The sequence below is a fragment of the Seriola lalandi genome, unplaced genomic scaffold (genome assembly GCF_002814215.2).
Source record: "Seriola lalandi dorsalis isolate HSWRI2012SDOR001 ecotype SW California unplaced genomic scaffold, Sedor1 jcf7180002054336, whole genome shotgun sequence".
Classification (NCBI taxonomy): domain Eukaryota; kingdom Metazoa; phylum Chordata; class Actinopteri; order Carangiformes; family Carangidae; genus Seriola; species Seriola lalandi.
In genome coordinates this window covers 624,802-646,119 of record NW_019524889.1, presented here as the reverse complement: position 1 = coordinate 646,119, position 21,318 = coordinate 624,802, and the positions used below count along the sequence as shown (strand labels likewise).

The 21,318-nt window shown below is 41.6% G+C and overlaps 1 protein-coding gene across 3 annotated transcripts in view; it reads left to right on the top strand.

Moving 5' to 3' along the window:
- The window catches only part of grb10b (growth factor receptor-bound protein 10b), a 65,971-nt gene that overhangs the window by 864 nt on the left and 43,789 nt on the right, over nt 1-21,318 (top strand). For 2 of the 3 annotated variants that reach the window (XM_023407501.2, XM_023407498.2), the window contains exons 2-3: nt 13,256-13,381; nt 20,882-20,978. In XM_023407501.2, coding sequence (XP_023263269.1) covers nt 13,331-13,381; nt 20,882-20,978 — 148 coding nt within the window. In that variant the 5' untranslated portion in view covers nt 13,256-13,330. The remainder of the gene's footprint in view (nt 1-13,255; nt 13,382-20,881; nt 20,979-21,318) is intronic. The other variant, XM_023407499.2, reaches the window with a different exon arrangement.

The following is a 21,318-nucleotide window of genomic DNA, read 5'->3' as shown; positions in this document are numbered from 1 at the left end:
GTTTTCCCAGGGATGTTCATGAAGCCCTACTGCAGTGGTTCCCCAAGTGGTAGGGAGGGACCCCCATGGAGTCCTTGGGTGGGTTCCAGGGGGTCCCTAAGTAAAGTAAAGTGAGGAATTGTTGAATTGAACGGATCCACCACAACTTACCACAACAAGAGGAAGAAGTCCCTTTAATCAACAAGCAGTAAAAAAAAAAAAAAAAAAAAAAAAAAAAAAAAAAAAAAAATGTTATCAGTGCACTTGTTAGGCAGGTCTGTAGTACTGAGTCAATAGGCTATAACAGCAAAAACACTCCCAGAGGGCTTGTGTTGGGGCGTCTTGATGTGAAAATCTTTCAGAAACCCATGGCTTACTCATTTATCTTCAAGCTTTCCCTAAACCCAGCTACTGCCCTGCACTGTAAATGCACACTAACTGCAGATGCACCACTTCACCATTCTTCATTTTATACTCCTCCTATTGTTTCATTGTGACATTTATTATAATAATACAATATTTTGTCTTAGTTATGCAGTACTTTGAGAAACTCTGTTTAACAACGGTAACATTAACAGACTGAGAAAGGGGCAAGTGAGTGAGAGTGAGACATTGATCATTATCTAATTTAACATTATGTGCAAATGTCTTGACAAAGCAACTCTTCATAGATAGTTTAATCCACGCTGTCATTTGGGCACTCGTCCAAATCAATTTCTTTATTGGCTGCATGTGGTCTCTGCAGAAAGTTGCATAACCACCCAAATTTATGATTCTGGGAACTATCGGCGTTGGCCTGTGTGTTTTGAATGTAGATCAGGGCTCTCACTGGGAATGTGGGGTTAGACTGGAAGGAGGCACTTAGAGACTGATACACAAATTTCCTAGGTAATGCGTCCAAAATATATTGTGCCGGTGCACATTTTCAAGGGGAAAACTTGTAGAAATCCTGAGATAACAGTCTGTCCTGTGTGTTGAAAACTTTGGCACAGACCTAAATTTGTCAGCTGCACAGGCAGAGCTATTGAGCTTCAGTTCCATAGGTGGGACATCTGTGGTTAGGGAAATACTGGATAAAACCAAGCTGTTGGCATGAATTAATATTGTGTCTAGTGGTTTTGAGTACATGTAGCATTTTGACTTTGTCATTCATCCCTCATTGGATTAACTAAGATCCTGTATGTTTAAATTTATTAGTATGCCTTAAATTTAACCTCAGTGTACTTTTCTGAATTAAGGCAAGCAAGGCACAGTCAGCAGCAACTCTTCTGGAATCACTGAAGTGAAATTCACCACTGATATATCACTCAGCTTGGCAACCTACAGGAGAGCACTTAAATAATCCGCACATGCATGGTTCTCTGCATTTTTACCTCAAAGTGTGGTTGAATGTGAAGTATTTTGATCACTGCCGCTGCTACATGCGGTCTGAAACATGTTATAGTTGTCTCTTTTCAAGCATCTTTTTTTTGTTTTTGTTTTTTTTACACCCTCCCACTCATAACCAAAGAGGATTTCTCTTTTCCTTGCCCTTGCCCATTATTTCCTGCTTTCTTTCATTTAATTATGTTGTGGTCACGTCTCTGTGTACATGGCAACCGCTCGAGCTGTGGTTTCTCTCTCCCCCACCCCACCTCCGCGTCCCCACCCCCCCCAGCACCAGTCCTGCTATTTCAAGTCCATGCTCAGTAAGCACAGGCATGACGGGGCATGAACTCTGCAAGAGTACGGGCTGCCAAAAGTCTGCTGACTGCACATATTGCACATAATTATACTTACAATAAGCTATACTCAGCTTGCTCTAGGATTCAGACTTGTGTGTTTTGTCTTTTGAGAGACTCCAAAAAACTGAAAATGCAGTTGCTTCTGCTTTGATTGAAATACTGTATGCTTGGCAGCGATCACCCCAGAGATTTATTGCATAAGTAGAACTTAAGCCTCAATTTCAACTTGAGCATTTTTCTTGATGTACAAATGAATATAAAGTTGTGTATTCCCCCAGCCCTTGCGTGTATGCATGTAGTTTCAGCTGCCATCCCAGGGCAAAAGTGGCAGAGATATCCTATTAGCTGGTATTGGTGGTATAAGAGCTTGTGGTCGTGCTCTAGGCAGCATTCCATTGGGTCTTGCGTCAGCCAGCAGTCATTCAGCACTGGTTAGTCTAGGCTTATACACTGTTAATACCCCCTCCCTGATGTCATGACACCATTAACCCAAGCCTGCTGGGGGACCACTGCACAGTTCATGTCAGATGACTGACTCTGCCTGGACCTAAAAGCAGAGGAACTTCACAAAATGCTCAGCTGGGCTGTCAGTGGTCGAAAAATAATCCAGTGATTGTCTTTATTTGTTTTCTGGCTAAAGATAAAGTTTGGACTCGGTTGCATAATCAGGCATCATTTCTACATACTTAGTCACCCTTCTATTAAAATGTTCTACGTTGGCTTGGCCTTAAAGCATTCTACAAACTTTTGCGTTTGGGTTATTTGGACTGGTACTTAACCACAAGTTAACATTTCTTGAGACTAATTTGAGCTCTTGTTGTTGACATCACAGCTCCATTAATGTTTTATGTACTTGGTATGTCAGTGATAAACTGCTGAGTAATCATGTCTTGCTTGGTGAGAATTCATTTCTAAGAACGTAGATCGTTGCCAGAGGAAAAACTTTGTGGTATTATTCTTTCCCCTCCTGCTCCATACTGTAAATATGGACCTGTACAAACCCGATTCTCACCGCTTTCCACTTGTGACCTAAGACGATGCAACGCTCGCTTGTCTAACCACCACAGTGTACGGTGGATTGAGTTTCTCACTGACTGGTGTTGGTCCAAATGTGGCTGAAATCCAAGTCTGCGTGAGAGGCAAGAATGTAGCCTTTATTCTGTAGGTAACTGAACACCTGAGGGACCACGGGACTCAGGTTTGCGCAGGTAACGTGGTGTGGATGCACGGTGATGTGTCGCACAAAACGATCTCTCTAATGCATAGGTACACCAGTTTCCCCTTGCTCTCACGTCGCCTTGCTTTTATCTCTATATGCCTGTCGTCTCTCAGTTTATCTTTGTCTCTTTGTCCATCTGTCTACCTCACCGTCTGCCCCCATCATCTCTCTTTCTTTAGCCAGCCTCCCTCTCTGAGTCTCACCGTCTTTATCTCTGTCTGTCTCTCTCCATTTTCTCAGTATCTCACTCTACCAGCTGAGATCTGCGATGCAAAATCAAAACAAACCATGGATAGTTGGCTTTGGTAGATGTGCTGAACGATTAAAAACAAAAAGGGCTTCTTTTTGCTGAAATATTTCCCAGTGCAAAAACATATACAAGCATTTTTCTGTTGCTGAATTATAGCACTGTCCTAAACCGCACTCTGAATCCCTCTCGCGCTCTGAATGGAACACTTTTGACTGTGTATGCAATGCATGTACATGTATCCTACTTAATTGCATTTTCTGCCCTCTGGTTTTTTTAGTTTTATTCCCAGACTTAGAAGCAACTAGGGCTCAGAGTGTTTTACTTTGGTACTTAGGAATAGGACTTATGCTAAGTCTTTGTTAATATGATTTTTTTTTTCACTCAGCCAAGTTTGTTAGCATTCCTAAGAGTAAGTAAGTAAAATAAATCCTGCCCCCCCCTTCCCTTCAAGTGGTCACATAGAACTCGATCCCTCTTCTGATACAAGTTAAGTGTTTTACTTACGAGGTCAGTTTTATTTTGGTTTGATGTTTCCTTTTGCTTCTGATTGTGATTCCATTTACCCAGACTCGATTATGGTTTTAGCAGGTTTGTGTTTTTGAATAAAAGGAGCTCTAATACGACAGTTCTGTGTATTTTGCCACAGTCACTGTTTAAAGAGGTTCTGTGCTACCAACAGGTGTAGTGAAGATGGTGTCAAGAGAAGGCGAAGCCATCTAATGTAGCCCTCTTGGGCCACCATTACAGCCAACTTGTGCACAAGCACCATTGCTCCCAAGCCCTGTCCATTCATCTCTGCCATTGCATAAGACCAGTTCTCCCAAGCAGCCCAATGAAATCCTCATCCAATTAGGCACTGTCCACGTTTCCAAAAGGCCTTTCTCTCATAGACTGGTGCTATTCAGCCTCCCCCGGCATGACATCAGGCCCTCTCTTATAGCCCCACTTTATGCTGCTGCTCTCAGATAATGAAAGCTGCCAGTTAATGACTAATCAACATGTGCAACAAGCACATCCAGTGAGGAGTGACTACCATCTAATCTGCTGATTAAAACAGAAGACAGAGATGCTCTGTTCAACTCTCTCTTCCCGTCTTTCAGTGTTGCATTGCTGCAGAAACAACAGCCAGCCCACACACACACACACACACGCACACGCACACACACATTCTCTGACAACCTCATTGAGAAGATTGAAAGTTGATAATTGGAATTATTTGCATTTTCTTGGAGTCAATTTAGTTTGTTAGTGTAATATCATGCAGTAAAGTCAAAAGGTTTTACCATTTTCAAAGTCTTTATTTGGTGATCTACAGTCGTATGAGAACCTAATTCTGTCAGCTTTGATCTAATGACTCCACTCGACTATTTTCATGTTGAAGTTCAAGGTGATATGTTGGATTTGTTGCAGGTATAAAAATACACACATTATAAAGGTTACCTACAGATCAGAATGCTAGTGGGAATCTCAACCTCAGAGCGACACTATTCAGCAGAGCAGACAACTCATCTCTCCCAGCTACCCGTACCACTCCCTGTCTCACATACAGCACATTTCTATAGGTCGCCTCGCTGTAGGAAGTTTTGATAACTCGCAGCTTCAGGCTAAATATTCACATTTAAGGTGTCTGTCTAGTGTAAACATATACAGTAGAGTAGGGTTGGGTTACGGTTAGCACATTCACGTCAGTGGGTTCTTCACAAGTCCCAAGACACTGAGTTGGATCCATGCCATGTCTTGAATTAAGATGCTGTTTATGTTCTGGACTGGCGCACTGCAGAGTGAGGCGAGGGGTTGGATAGGTGGGGCTGGGGCTGGGCAAGGGTTTGGAGGAGAGAAAGGAAGGGTTGTGGGGCTCGGATCGGTTTTGTGGGTGTGGTAGTTGAGAGAGCGGAGTAACCAGTGTCGGATCTCTTCAGGTTTAGAGAGGTGGATGTCATGACACAAGGGTGAAAGAAAGATAGGAGGAAAACCCCCAGAATTTAATTCAAGAACAGTTTATTAAAGGATGTTTTGTGTGTGGATTATAAAAATCATTAAACTTGCATTAACAGATTTTTTTTTGCCATTTGGCAGCAGCAGGAATGAACTGTGAACACAATATTGATATATCATCACCCCATAAGGTGAAAGGTTGAACAGTGGCTTATTTATTCATCCTGCACACTTTGAGTAACATTAGCCTTAATTTGGAGTCATGTTTCTGGCCACCTGGTGAATATAAGTCAGATTTCCACTCTTTTTGTAGCTCTCCTTTGGTCTCCACCAACTCCTAAAACTTCTAAATGCTCCACCATAGTTTCCAGCTAGTCACTAACTTTGTCTGTCTGCTGGCTGCTGTGGTGGGAAACAATGCCAGTGAGAGTGGTGAGACAGAATCAAAACAGTAGGTTGCCTTAAGCTTTAAAACCAAAACACTCAGCTGAAAGATGCTAAAACACATTGTTGAGTTACGGGGAAGTACAGAGTCAGTCTGTCATAATTCTCTGTGGGTTTGTCACAATAAATCACTCCTTTCGCATTGCACATAGCCATCTGAGTAAAAACATTGATTAGAGCAGCTTTAAACATGTGTTCTTATAAACAAGGTAACTAGTTGGAGAGGGGGGACCATGACATGTTCTGCTCTGTCACCTTCCATCCTGTATCATCCTTCACAACTCATTTCACCAGTTTGGTCTTTTGAGATCATTGGACAGGCTGCTCTCAACCTGCTGCTTAACTGTGATACATTTACCTCAACCCAAGTAATGCTACGCTTATGTTTGAAATTTGCTTTGAATAAAGCTGTTTATGCTTGTTGTTTCAGGTCAGTTCTTCTTAACGCCTCAGTCATTCCTTAACCGGCTATTTCTCTCATCTATCTGTGTGACAATCTGAGGGACCCCCTGGAGTTGGACCGTAGGACACTTGCCAGTAGACGGGCTGACCTTGGGCCAACTCAGGTTGTTGTAGTGAAACTCTTGTTGCTTCGCTGCAAAAGGGAACTTTTAAAGGAATTATTACGAGCCCAGATAGCATGTTCAGTTATGCTGTAAATCATATTGAGGACATGCAGACACATACTGTGTGTACTTACACACTTGTATATACTCACTGCTCCCCCTGGGTGCAGCAGTCTGCCTTTGACGCTGCCATTTGAAGAGAAGTGATATGAAGCTTGTTCCAGCTGTACTGTCTGTCTCAGTGATGCCCTGGGCTGCGGTGGGATTCCACTGATCCCACGGGACCCAACACAAATGCTGCAAGCGTGGGACGCATTTATTCTGGTGCAGTCAGCATCGTTATCACGAGATAAAATTTCATATATGAAAACATGAGAGGCTGTTTATTATCGGGCTTAACCTTTCATGTGGAAGCACTGTCTCCCAGTAAACCTTATGCAACCTGTCAGTAAACCCTGTGCATCAAATATGGTAAGGCATGACATAAAATGAAGTGACATGAATCTTGTTTGAATATCAGTAACGTTAGAAACTGACACCCACAGTAACCGTACCACTGTACTTCAGTGCGATTTTCACAGCATCCTGTTTATATCTCTCGTTATGGGAAATTACAATATTATAGAAGCCAGACATGATCCGTAATGTTCTTTCCACCTTTCCTTTGCCCTTTTTAGATCACAACTTATAAACATGGATTATCATAGAGTTGAATATCTGTGATAGTATTGATTATGATAAAAATCCATGAGCGCTACATGTATTTTCTCTGTGGGATTGGGGCAGACGGATTTTTGATACACCACAAGTGATCAAAGGTTAATCAGGGAGCGATCAGATTCCCTACAGGAGCTGGAGGGGTGGTGCATCTGCAGTAGCGGGCGGTAATGGTCGGTGAATCCTGCAGGAGCGGTTGGGTGTGAGGTAGAACAAACAGTCCTGTGCGGACCTGTACCCCAGGGTGTCGCAAATAAAACACTTTGTTCCTGACCCCACCTGACCCTTGGAGGCATAAAAAAGTGGCCTTTTGACCTTTCGATACCTAAGTAGTAAGCTTACCATCTGTGTGTGTGTGCGTGTGTGTGTGTTGTGCACATACACATACTCACACATTCTGCTGTATGTCCCTCCCTTTCTCTCATCACAGACCACTCTATCTCTGGCTGGCCTACAAATCAGCGCATGCCATTTCACGAGGTTGGGGTTCGCTATAATGCACATGTTTTTTCACCCAGTACCCTATATGGAAAGAATGTGCTCTCTGCATTCCAAAGATGACTGAGCAGAGCTGAACAGCCCCACGTTAAGCTGTGTCCAGTCCAATCAGCTGAAGTCAAGCTGACTGAGATGAACACATTTTACAATTATATACACAGGGCAAGTAGTTGACACAGCTGTGCAGTTGAGCTGTACAGATGCTGCCGTTAAGAACTGTGGGATTTTGGTTTATGGTCACTGAACCCAGCGATGCAGGTTCTGTGTGTGAAAGAGGTTTGATTCATTCCAAATATGAACAGAAAGGCTCTTTGCTGGGTTATTTTCTTATAGATGTGATATGTTTGAATAAAACTATGTCCTGAACTGTGTATTTTTACAATGAACGGCTCATCACTCTGACTTGTGCTATTTTTGTCAAAAGGGCCAGACTGGAGTCATGTGACACCAGTGTCCATATCAGTAACTGTACTTTAGTGGGAGTTTTATGCTTCTGCCAATCTGACCCTGCATGCATCGGAAAAGTAACGTAGCACACTGTGAACAGTACTTGAAGTTACTAATACTTATGTTCCAGCAAGTTACACAATACACACTGTAATCCACGCTGTATCTGTTGCTCCAAAGAAATGCTCTGTTGGTTCAGTGGTAGATTTGGCAACAACAGAATGGCTATCATGAACTCACACATAATCCCTCAATACCTAAGCCATACGCCATGTGTTTGATTTTGTTCAGTTAAAGCTGAAAATGTTGGATGAAGTTTTAGAGTCAAAGAACTTCTTTCCCTCTTTAAATAGCTGTGCTTCCGTGAACTGGAGCACTTCCAGCATCTTGCTGGACTGACTTTCCTGACTTGTACACTGCACAAGTTTATGCTACAGTATGTTTCTGGATGCCCCGCTATAAATAATGCCCACTATTTTGAATGTTTTCCCAATTAGAAAAGGGACAGCAATATATATATATATATATATATAAATAGGGCAGTGAATGCCTCAAAGAAATGTACGGAGGCTGGCAGACAGGTGGACCATGACTAGACAGGTAGATAGAGACAAGTAAACAAGTCTATAGAGAGAGAGAGAGAGCGAGAGAAAGAGAGAGAGAGAGAGGCATATAGAAAGGCTGAATTACAAAATGAACAGACAGTCAAGTTGACAGTTAAGACAGACAAACCAGACCAACAGGCAGGCAGGTTTAAAAAAAAAAAAAATCAAACCAACTCCTTACTTTACAAGGCATGTTTGGCAGTGCAGCTCACAAGACTCTCATTTATTTCAGGTTTGGCCTACATACAGTATATGAGGTTAAAAGTTTAATATTTCCATTTCCCACTCAAGGTATTTTTATTGGACTCCTTGGAAAGGCTTAAGGAAGGGAAAAACTTAATAATCTGTTATTTAATATGGGAGGAAGTTGTGGCCTAAATAAGTAATGACTCCATTTAAAACCATAATGAGAGTTAATAAACGTGATCCTAGATGTATATTTAACATAACGAGAGGAGGCATAACCTTGAAAAGTTTGTCTTTTGCTTTGTAAGACCTCATTCTTTTCATTGTATGTTGTAGTTTGCCCTCACAGCGCTGGTTTCAAACAGTCCTGCAGCCTGTAAAGTCTTCTTAGCATCCATCTTTGGTGTGGTGAGCTCATCAGCCACTCTTCCAGCACCGTGTAAAAGAGGAGAACTGTTCAGGGAAATGTTTCTACTGTTTCAATGAGGCTTTACCTTAAATAGCCCAGGTTTCTGGTGATCCTGGGCCTCGCCTTTGGCTACTCTGCAGGGCTTATCGCCCTGGGATGTTAAAGCTGGACCTTTGAGATGTAAGCACATATCAGCACATTAACCCCTGGTCTGACTAAGTCCCCAGAGCAGCTACATTTCACACTTATGTGCTGCATTTGTTTGAGGGGTCAGATTTATTTATCTTTCTCAGAAGTAAAAGTTAGATTTCACTTTTTACTGTGTCATTTCTATATGTAGCATCCACTTTAGCATGTAACACTGCTTGATTTCCCAACAGCAGTAGTAGAGTTAAACCACGTGACTTGTCTTTTAGTAATTTTATATATTCTAATTTCACATTATCTATCACATATGTATTTTCTCGTTTACAGGTACATGAAACCGCCTTGGAGTAAACAGAATCACTAACTGAATAATTGCCTTAGTGTTTATAGCTTATTGGCTCAGATGCAGTGTCGTATAACATTGCGTGTTCTAGCTCATTTAGTACGAACCACATAGACCTAACATCGATGCTGCCTGTTTTCTGAAGAGTACAATATGGTTTTGATAGATTTATGATCTATGTAGCCTAAACCAACTGGAAACTTGCACAATAATGGCTAACCCATCACAGTAAACCCGATGCTCCTGTTTCGTGTTTTGTCAAAAGTACTTTATCACCATGCGGTAAAGCAGTTGGAACCAGGAAATATTTGAAGTGCTTTGTTTGTCTGTGATTTTCACAAACACCATGTTTGCTTATGGATTTTCTGTCAGATCTAGTTTCCTAACACGGATATATAAACAGATTTGTCAGTAATGGGGTAAAAACAACCCTATGGACCATTTCAAAATAACACAAGACACACACTAAATATTTCCCAGAACATCAGATGAAGGTGATGTAAACCCTTTGAGCTGAGTGTCATGTATTTGCTGTGAAGTCTCACCCAGGACGGTGCTAGCGCTGGAAAGGATTTACGATTCATGATAGGCATTACGAAGGCCCCTGCGTTTGAAGTCCATCAGCTAACATTCTCCCTCATGCAAGTCTGAGCAAAAATCACATTAATTAATCCAGATGCAGTCACCTCACCGCTGGGTACAGCCGCAGCACCCCAAAGTCCCCCTTTCTAGTGCGGTGACAGCGTCTGGATAATTGCACTGTCAAGGTCAGAGATTTAGGTTTCAGTACACTGTTCAAGTGGAAGGAATCGAATCAAAGGGCTCTGAGAGGGTCTAATCCCCGCACTGGAATGGCTTTGATTGTGTCAGGGAGCAATTAACACAGGTGCGTGTGTGTTTGGTCAATATATCAGTCACTGAGAGTCACTGTGACGCGTATGAGCACTTTGAAAGTCAATGCTACGTGGAACGCCTGAGCCTTTTCCCATGTGTTAGCACGCACAGCTGAAGCAGGAATCCAGTATTTACACCTGTGATGTTGAAAGGCAGAATATGGTGAGTTGAAGCCTGCTTCTGCCCCTGTTGCACAACCTCCTGACTCCTGAAATATAATAAACATACAGTTCAGCCACAGCCAGTCAGCAAGTCTGTGGCGCCTAATGAGGGGCTGCTCGGAGGGGTTTAGCCTGATGTTAATTTGTTTTGTTTTTGTTGTAAATTGTGTGTCTGTAAATAATGTGTAAATGACGAGCTGTCCTCGCATGCCAGCCCACACACATGGATTGACACAGTAACACCCACACACACATACTCATTACGAGCGGGCCCTTTCAGCGGTCCTAGTGATCGTGGTGCCAAGCTCTTTGTTTAGAATGCATTCAGAGCTTGGTCATTATTTGCAAGCCCAATTTTGGAAGTATGAAAAAACTCCTTTAATTTTTAGTTTAGAGAAAAAAAAAAATTGGAAAGGGATCACTCTGAGTGACGGTTTCGTTTTCTCTCAGCGGCTGACATGATTTTCAGGATAACCCACATCTTCACACATCCCACAAAGGTGTAAAACGGTGGAATTTGTTGCCAACATAAAGTTGATTTTTTACAGCCACAACATGACAAAGAGGAAGATTTTGAATTTTGATAGAATTGTTTTTTGTGTCTTTAGCAAGTTAGATTATTATTTTGACTGTAGCACATGCTTCACTAGATGTTTGTGTTTGATCTGTGTGTTACAGTCTGAAGGGGCCAGTGTGTACTCAATCAGAAGTGCTTGTTGGATGGTTGAACAGCTTCAGAAACCACCTCCCCGCACAATTTCCTGGCGTTTAAAATGGGGTTGTCGGTGGGGGGGGGTGCATTGGACAGTTTCTGTAACTGTCCAAAACAATCAGTCTGTCCTTCACAGCCACAATGCGCCATGAACGGTCAGGCGCAAAGAGGCGTGAAAGTAAGAGTTTGAACTTTTTCTCGTAAACTCGCATTTTCATTCACTTGTTGTGTATTAAAACAGTTATTGCTTCTCACCCCTAACTATGATGGCTGCCTTTTCGCTCCACTTTTGAGTGTGGCCGTTCAGAGCTGCTGTGAACACTTTTCCCTTCAGATGCGCTCGGACAACACGTCATACAGTCAAACATCTGCCTTTGCATTTGATAGTGTGTTCATGTTATTGCCTCCTTTTCATTTTTCTTGCATGGCCTTTGTCAAAATGTTTAGCAATTAAAAGGCATTTGCAGTTTGCAGTGCGGTAGGTGACTCCACTGGAGGCAGACTGGTGCTGCCATTGTACAGCAAAATACACAACTCTACATACACAACTAGCGCTTCTCAAAGGCCCTGAAAACTCCTAAAAATAGAGCCTTTTACACACCCACGCTCGGGCCACACATGCGCAGCATATGTAAACATCCACATACACACACATATGCCCACATACAGTACACATACGCATGCAGGAGCACATTTACAGGCAGAAATGCACACACACATACACACTGTATGGCCGCAAGGGCGGCCCGCTCACGACCGCTAATGCAAACATGAGATAATATTAGCTGTCTATAAAATGGCAGGTCATATTTTTAAAATTCCAATAGGGGGTCATGAACTGCTGCTTAAAAGACCATCATAGTTGTGAGCCCGAGCTGCTCGCCTCCAAAAATACCCTGGGATCTAACTTAAGACCTGGAGAGGTGCCTGCGGGGTATTTTTGGGTCAGTGTTTACAGGTGTTTGTTCAGTGGCAGCAGTGCCAAGAGGTTAATAGGATACCCACTTTAAGAAGTTCAAATAGACTAAAGTCCATGTTGTTGAATTTGTGGTTATTTTGACCCAAGGATGGCTGGGAGGGAGGCTTCACAGAGCAGAAGAAAAACTTTAAAGTCCCCTGAGGACCAACTTCTATTACATCTATGACAGAGACAACTCAGTAGATTGTTCAGTAATTTACTGATGTGAAATTGAAGTATGGTGGAGTATGGTGAGATGGTCAGTTGGCTCGGAGTCAGAATGGTAAACCCAAGATGACAAGACTTTGATAAGGGAAGCACCTCATGTTTGGAGTCTTGAGGCTCCACAATAGAGACGAATACAGGATGCGCCACGTCTCTATAGCAAAACCTCTGTGTACTTTACGGTAGCAGTGCAAAGTTCAATCAGCTCTTTTATCATACAAATAAAAAACATTATGTTTTATCTTTGCTCCAGTGAATGAACTTTTCCCCCCAGTAAACACAACACCACAAAGCTCTGCAAGCTTTTACTCAGATCTGTAATGTAGTTCAAAGACTTGGTTCTCCAGTGAACTAGCTTTACTTGATAGGGGAAATCAATTATGAAAACCTTGCAGTTTGAGATGTTTCAGTTACGTGATCCGTTTCATCTCATGGGAAAGCTGAATTTGATTGGTTTTAAATCTGGTGAGAAAAAAAATTTAACTCTTTGCCCCTTTTACAAAATACTGACTCCAATCAGCTATTTCAGAGTTGGAGTTGGTACATTCGATACATTAGCATTTCAATACATTTTGAATAAGGTGCAGTTATAACAATTTATAACCATTGACTGTTGCTCCCTTGTTGCTTGTTGATGTTGTTTACTGTGGGTCTATGTGGGTTAAGAAGTACTCTGTGCTATATCTGACTTCTCAGAACCTAGGCTTCATCTTCCTTTCCTCCTGTCATCCTCCTCTCCTTCCTTCACCCTTCCTCTCCTGGACCTTCTCACCCTCCCCCTCCTTCCTTTGGAGTTTTCCACTAACCTCCATTTGTCTGCTCTTCTTCCTCTGCAGGTTCTGCTCTGTCCATCTTGCATTAAAACTGATCCAACCAGGCAAATTGTACGAAAGAGCTGAGAAACACAAAACATGGCTGTGGCCGGATGTCCGGATTATTTCCTGCATCATCCAAATTATCAGGTAAATGGCAATTTCCTGTTGGGGTTTTCATCAGCAGAATTGTTGTTGTTGTGTTTGTACAGATGAAATGATGCCATTTAGATGTTGCCAAGTCTAATGTGCAAAACCAGACTGTGATGTCAGAATGAGATTCTGTCCAGAGCTGGACTCACAGGATGTCTGTTTAAGATTTTAAACTTATTTTGACTTTATTTGATAGAAATGCTGACATTTTTAAACCATAAGTGTTCCAGTGGCTCCATGAAATTACATTGGATCCTGTCACAGGGTCCAGAGTTGGACTTGTTTTTCCACAGGGCATGGCGACAAATAATAATAATAAAAAAAAAAGATGAATAAATGAGAAACACAACAAATTGTGTGATAGCACACATTTGATGACTGTGATGCTGTGTGTAGGTAAGGAAAAACAGAAGAGCACCTCTTCCTCAGGTGACTGATTATGTCACCGCAGGACGTAATAAGACTGTGTCAGCAAGAACAGTCTGTCGACAATTACATAGAGAGGGATATTATAGTAGGGTTGCTGTGCATAAACCCCTCATTACAAAGATGAACGCACATTTGAGAGTTCAGTGGTGCAAAAACCACAGGCACTGGTCTGCAGAGATGTGGAAAAAAGTGATATGGTCATATTCTACACAAGTGGGCGAGGTCCTGTGTGGTGTACACCAAGAGAACGGTACAGGCCTGAATGCTTGATCGCCTACTGTTCTGCTGTGGGGGGTATTTTTGCTTGTCCGCTTAGAGGGAAGCATCACTGCAAATCAATACAAAGTTAATCCTTTATGCTATAATTTCCATCCTGATGAGAGTGGTCTCTTCCAAGATGAGAATGCCCCCATGCATAGGGTAAGAGGGGTCACTGACACCATCATCAAAACACCAAATGAGGGAATATCTTTTGGAAGAATGGTGTTGAGCCTTTCAGTAGAGTCCAGAGACTTGGAGAATCAATGGCAAGGAGCATTGAAGCTGTTCTAGCGGCACATAGTGGCCCAAAACCTTACTACTGTATATCTACATGTAATGTATAAAGAATAGTTTAGTAAAAACACAAAATATTTTTTTTATCTTATTAACGGTACTTTAATATCTTTAATAACTATCCCAGGTTTGGGGCTATTGGTTATAGTTCACCTGATTATAAAGCCAGACAGTTAAATATAGGAAATGCACCTCATCCAAATACAATGACATGGTACTTACGGCAATTAGCAGCACTTGTTAAGAACAGTTCTGAGCTCACAGTGTTGAGTAAATCACAGCATAGCTAAACAAAACCAAGCATGTCACATTAAAGTCACTCAATGCGGATACACAACTAGATCTACAGTGAGAGAAAAACATCCTCACTCTACTAACTGCATGTGACCACGTTCCATCACAGTGCACCTCAGTCTCTGGAGCTAAGGCTGAGATGCAGAGTCATGTAATTTAGCAATCTTAATTTTTGCTGACCATTGTGAATAATCCAGATGCACTATTTTTTAATGGTTACTCTGAGCTGATGTGCTGATTTGTTGTTGTGCAAGCAAGAGCGGACTTGACCTCTGGACATCCGGTTTGAGGTTTAGTAGATTTGTTCACACCTACCTCAGCAGAGCAAAGGGCTTCCAAACATTTGTATTAGGGCAGTAGCACTATTAGCCCGATCAGGAGCTGCTCTGTTGTCTGCTCGTCATCTAGGTCATGGCTTTATCTCTGACCTTTGACCTCAGAGCTCGAGGACAGAGAGTTCAGCTTGCTAGAGTCTCCCAGATCCCCACAGCTTAGAGTGACAAGCTTTCATGAAACCAAAGGTCCTCATGTGCACTGTGTATGTGTGTGCATGCACAATTGTACTAGTGGTAGAGCATGATTTTTAATAAGAATTATATTTAATAACAGAACAATTTAAGATACTAACCCAACAGAAATACAACTGCAGGGGATAGGCTTTGAGTAAAGGCTAAGGTGATAATTGGCACAGTGAATCATCATATATAGTCTCTTGAAATAGAGCAATGTAAATATGTTTAGGCTCTGCTTTCCATATGTGCTTCTTCTCTCTCTTATTCTCACAGCTGAATATTTGTCCAGTCATTTAGATGATTTTAATGGAAATCAGCTGAGGTTTAAAATCTGGACAGAGTGAGGAATCACTCAGTTCTTTCATCTTTGGGTGCTGCTGGAGCGACAGTATATAGACATTTAATGTAAACACTCCAGTTTACACACACACACACACACACACACACACACACACACACACACCACACAAACACACACACCACACACACACACACACACACCAGACTCAGCTGCACACATGCACGGACACACACTCACTCGGCTCTTTGCAAAGCATTCAGCTATAACAGATGTACCTTGACTTGCTGAATGAGAAAACCCATTCACTGTGAAATTCCAGGGTTGTGGAAGATTTTCCCTGATAAAACTGCAGCAGCAATTCAAAACAGATTCAAGTGAAGATAACATTCACACTAAACTCAAGGGATTATATTGCCACTTTCAACTTGTTTCTGTTGTGCGACTGGTGAGTAAATGATGGTACATGCAAAGCCAGGCAAATCTGGTGAGGTAAAATAAAAAAGTATTTTTAGCGGCAGGATAATAACTGATTAAAAGCACCATTAATCCAGAACCTACAGCACTTATAATGCATTTTACAAGGTTATATATATATATATATATATATATGTATATGTAATACTAGCCTGGGCTCTCATGTATTGTAAAGTTAACACATTAAAATGCTATACTAGCACAAATCAGTGAATCTCTTCATAATAATTGCATGTATAAAATTTCTCCCCAAATCTATGTTAGATCACTGGATAAACAAGCAGCACTTCAACACATGTTTTGCTGTGAGAGAGCCTGAGATAGCTGGAATCGTTTTAGTTGGAGCTCAATATTAACACAATTGTTTGATGTTTCCCATAACACACCAGTAATTAACCAGTGAATTTATTTCACCGGAGCTTTTGCAATGTGAATATTTCATTGTGCTTGGAAGAGGAACATTTCCATGTGGACGTGGGTATTGGGGCTACTGACTGAAAGAGTCAACATTGACTCCATCCGTCATCACTTTCGGTACACTGGAGTTTCATCAGCATCAGTGTTCCTTCATATGATATGCCATACTCACTTTTTCCAGTTCACAGTCAGACACTCTAGCCTGTGCATGACAGGCTGGAGCATATCCCAGCATGCATTATGAATCTATCTCCGCATTACCGGGCAGACGTAGATGTCTGAATGTATTGCGACAGTGTAACCGAATGATGACATGCAAGCAGTTATATTCCATAGTCAAAACTGTGTCTCAATCACAACTCAGAGTGCGACATTGCTACAAATTTTTATCTATATCTATAACTTTTTTTTTATTTTTATAAATGTTCTAATTTTAGCTTATGATGTTAAACAGTAACCAAGTGTTTACTCTCAACTGGGTCTGAATGTAGCTTGTAAATGTGCAGCATATATAGCAATATAATTACATTAGATTTTGTCCAGCCAGTCATCATTCCAGTAAATATCGCAGCTGAGTCCAGGTGCAGTCGCTCTTCAGCAGTGAAAACTTATCATTCTACTGACATCCCATTGAGCTGTTCAAGTGTCTGGGGAAATAACGTAATACATTTTTTTAACCAACTTTATACCCTCATCAAAGGATTAATTTGAATTAGAAAGATTAAGACCAACAAAGAATATGAAAAACCTAACAGAACTAATCCCATGTTCTAAAAATATGCAGCAACCTGGCTTTACCTGGGCTCAGCTGTGCTGTGACAGCTGCTACAGCGACATTATAAACAAACAGATAAACAAAGCACAAAGCAGACATTAGTGTGACCCGCTGATCTCATTCTGGTTAATTATGTAAGAAGGGATTTCCACTTGCTGTCTAGTGTTCATGTATGTTTCAACAGAACTATCTGCTCTTACTGTCAGCAAGAATGCTCTGCCAGAAGCCTTGGACCCCTGAGTGAGATTTCCACATCTCTAAAGCTTTCTGAGAATATTCAGTTCTAGGTAAATCTAACCATAATGGAAAGTGCAATGTTATGCTGTTAAACTTGAATTATTTTTATGGGTTGAGTCCATTCTCAGCTGTTCCTCCTTAGCCAAAAGCATCTCAGTAAGTATTGATTCATATTCACTCCCCGGTCATAACATTTAACCTTAATATGACCTCTTCTAAAGGCATAGCTTTGACATGCGTCTCAGTCTTTTCCCTCCTGTTTGAGGTGGAACCTCCAGACCTTTGTGTCTGTCCTGCTTTCAATGCCTTAACCTTGTCTCTGGCCTTCCACTGACCCCTTTTAAAAAGCTGAACCCTCAACCCCCTGACTCTTATTTGGAGCTCCTTTCAACTTCATCAATATGAAAGGGCTCTTATATGCTCCTTGTCAAAACTTGGCCTACCCTCAGTCCTGTTTTGACCCCTCTTTAAGAACTTAAGCAACACGTGTGTGTGTGTGTGTGTGTGTGTGTGTGTGTGTGTGTGTGTGTGTGTGTGTGTGTGTGTGTGTGCACGCGCGCTCACGGCTGTGCTTTTGTGTCTGTGTGTAAAAGAATGAGTGTGAAAGAGAGAGAAGCAGGATGAGAAAATGCAAGGTCAAGGATAAAAGAAACAGAACATCTGTGTGTTTTTTCTTCAGCAGACAAAAAAGGAGAATTGACAGCTTTTATGTGTTATCTTATTTTCTTTCTCCTCTTTGTTGTCTCAACCTTATACGCTTCAATAAATATATAACCAAATGCAGTGTTAGACGATGGCATGGCTGAGAATTATGCTAAAAAGTATCTATAGGATTAAAAACCCCAAGTTAAAATTCGGTCAGTTGTCTATAGAGGCATCAAAGGCTGTCTGGGTTCTGGATTTTTGTTGGTAAGAGCCACAAAAGGGATCAAGGTGTGTTTTAAAGGCCCTTTAGTGCGTTACTGTGTGCATTTGAGTTAACTCATTTACTCCCAGACAGCCATGCAAAGCAGCATTCAAGACCAGTATATGGTCTGAAAGAGTCCCTACGTTTTTGCTCAGTGGAGCTGAACCATGCTGCTGCTGAATACATACACACACACTGTCTCTCTCTCTCTCTCTATCTCGCTCTCTCTCTCTCTCTCTCACACACACACTAACTTTACGCTGTGCCATCCCACCAACCAAACAGCGTCCCACTGCTGTTTGGGTGACTGGGTAGGGATCAGTCACAGTCTGATAGCTGTACCCCCAGACGGTGTGTGTTGATGACGGCGTTTGCTATGTCAAGGGAACAAATGGGGTGATGCGGTAGTTATTTCATTTTTTTTTTTTTTTTTAATTCAAAAGCAGGTTAGCCCCATTAAGAGCCCAAATCTGTTTTTCGATCCAGCCAAGACGTCTGGAACTCCAGACAATACAATGATGGAACAATGCAACGTAATGATTGGATGCGGTTGGGTTAGTTGGTATAGCAGAGGGGTTGGGGGGTGGCGGTGGACAGAACCATATACTGACATTGCACATCCAGTTATATCCAGTTTAGTCTGAACGTAGCCACCAGTATCGACACCAGAGCAGAACGCTAATGACTTCTTAATCGCTGAACATTAAAACAAAAAATTTTACAGGCGAATCATGGATTATATGTTTCCAAAATATTCAGCCGAGCCCTTATTTTGAAGAATGGAGGCATCAGAGTGGAATTCGACTTCAAGCTTTATTCTCACAGTGAGTCACTTGTCTTTGAAGCGCTCATTAAGTCTTGTTAGTAAAGGTACTTTAACTGTCGAAGGTGCAAAAGGAAAGTCTGCGATAATTAGATTCCTTTAGAAAAAAATTGAGCTTTGAAATGAAAAATGGCACGTTCAGGAAGCAGTCTGCTGCACGGAGACACAGATTTACTATAAAATCCATCTAAAACCGTCCTTAATTCAATTGGAAAGTAGCTGTTATTTACAATGCTTTTGGTTTGTTTTATTATATAGAATAAAAACTGTCATGTTGTAGAGCATATCACATTAGATTTGTGTGTGTCTGTGCGTGTGTGTAACTGTGTGTAAGGCTAGGACAAGGAAACAAGGCAAGGGATGAAGAGAGACCAGCTGTTTAAACAGTGATAAATGTTGGTCTGGGGCAATAAGACACCACTCAGCTTAAGAATTTATAATACTAAGTACAGCCTGGACCTGCTTCATTAAATGAGACACAGTCCAGAAAATACATCTGACTGTGAGTCCAAAGAACTGCATGATGGGTACCAGGACCGTCATCATTTAATTATTGCAACTCATTGTCTCCAGAGGCAACAAAGATAACTCAAACTGACATAAGGCAATAGCATCTATCATAGAAAAACAACAACAAAAAAAAAAGTATATAAAAGAATCCAGCGCTGCCTGCATTGTCTGTCACTGCTCTAAATGAGGCAGAACAAGCAACCGCAGCAGCTTTTATTACAGCATTAGAGGAGGTCTGCTGTGTAAGAGACACAGAGTCAGTAGCAATGTTTTTCTGAACACAGTAGTCTGTCCCAGTACGTTCTGTTCCCACTCCTGCTGTTAGGCCCTGCGTGGGACGCCAGTCTGCACACACACCCACACACACACACACACAACACACACACACACACACACAACACACACACACACACAACACACACACACACACACACACACACGCACACACACACATTCACACACACACAGTGGATAACAATGGATAAGTTGTTCTCTTCTGTGGTGTTAGAAACATATCAAAATCAAATAAGTCCTTAATCGTACACAACCAAACACACTTCCTTATTTGTTGTGGTTTTTCCTCATTGAACAGTTTTGCAGTGGCTGGAATGTGTCGAGAATGTGTAACAAAGGTCAAACCAGGACGCTGTGGTTCAACAGTCTTCTGTGCTCTGATACACACCTGACCATGTTCACACGCTGTTTGTGGCATGTAGCAGTGTTTCCACACAAAACTGTACAAGACTGTAGAGGTTATCTTAGCTCAACCTTTTTGAATTTATCGTACTTCATGTTCTTCTGATCCATTGACCATTTCTGTTTTGGCTTTTCTCTTCCCTGACCTGTTTTTATTTCATAAAACATAATTCAGCTTGGTTGTAGCTCTGAATACCTTTTGGAGCCCGGTGTTTTACATAATCATGTAGACCTAGGAGATTAAACAAATATTGTGGGCAGAGCTGCCTCTCTTGTTACACTGTTAACTACTCTGACCACAGCAGCTATGTCTTTTCAATAACTATGAGTATATCTTTATGTCAACAGCTGAGGCCCATTTGGAAAAGTCCACCAACGTGGATTGCTATTGGACACCTGCATTATTTTTCCTTGTATATCATATCTAATAACAACTAACTGCAAGTAATTTCTTTTAAATTTAAGATTCGGCAGCTGATTTTCTCTTCTCCATGAAACAATGATGGGATAATGGTTTTTTTAATGACTGAGTCTAATTTTTATTTTTTTTGCTTCTCTCTCCCTCAGCAGGACAATATAGACCGGTCCTCCAATCACAGACAAGCTGACCTCATTGGTCCGAGCTTCCAGCAAACAGCCAATCGGAGTTCTCCTAACCATCAAGGTTGGTTTTCAACATCCAGTAGATATTGTGTGTAAGTGTGTGTGTTTGCTGATGCTTGTACATCAGAGCTGTTAAATATTCTTGAGTTGTACTGGTGTTGTGTGCTCTGACATCAAATTACATATGATTTTACATACTACTGGGATTCACTGTACATAGACTTGGTGTAACACAAGCTTAGGGTACTCATTTCACTACTTTTATTTTCATACAGAAGAGAATGCAAAAGAGCTGTAGAAATTACCTGGGAAACTGATACTACTACTGTGTGTGTGTGTGTGTGTGTGTGTGTGTCATGTCGGCTTGCTGCTCATTATCCTCCGCTGGGCGGGGGGCGGGG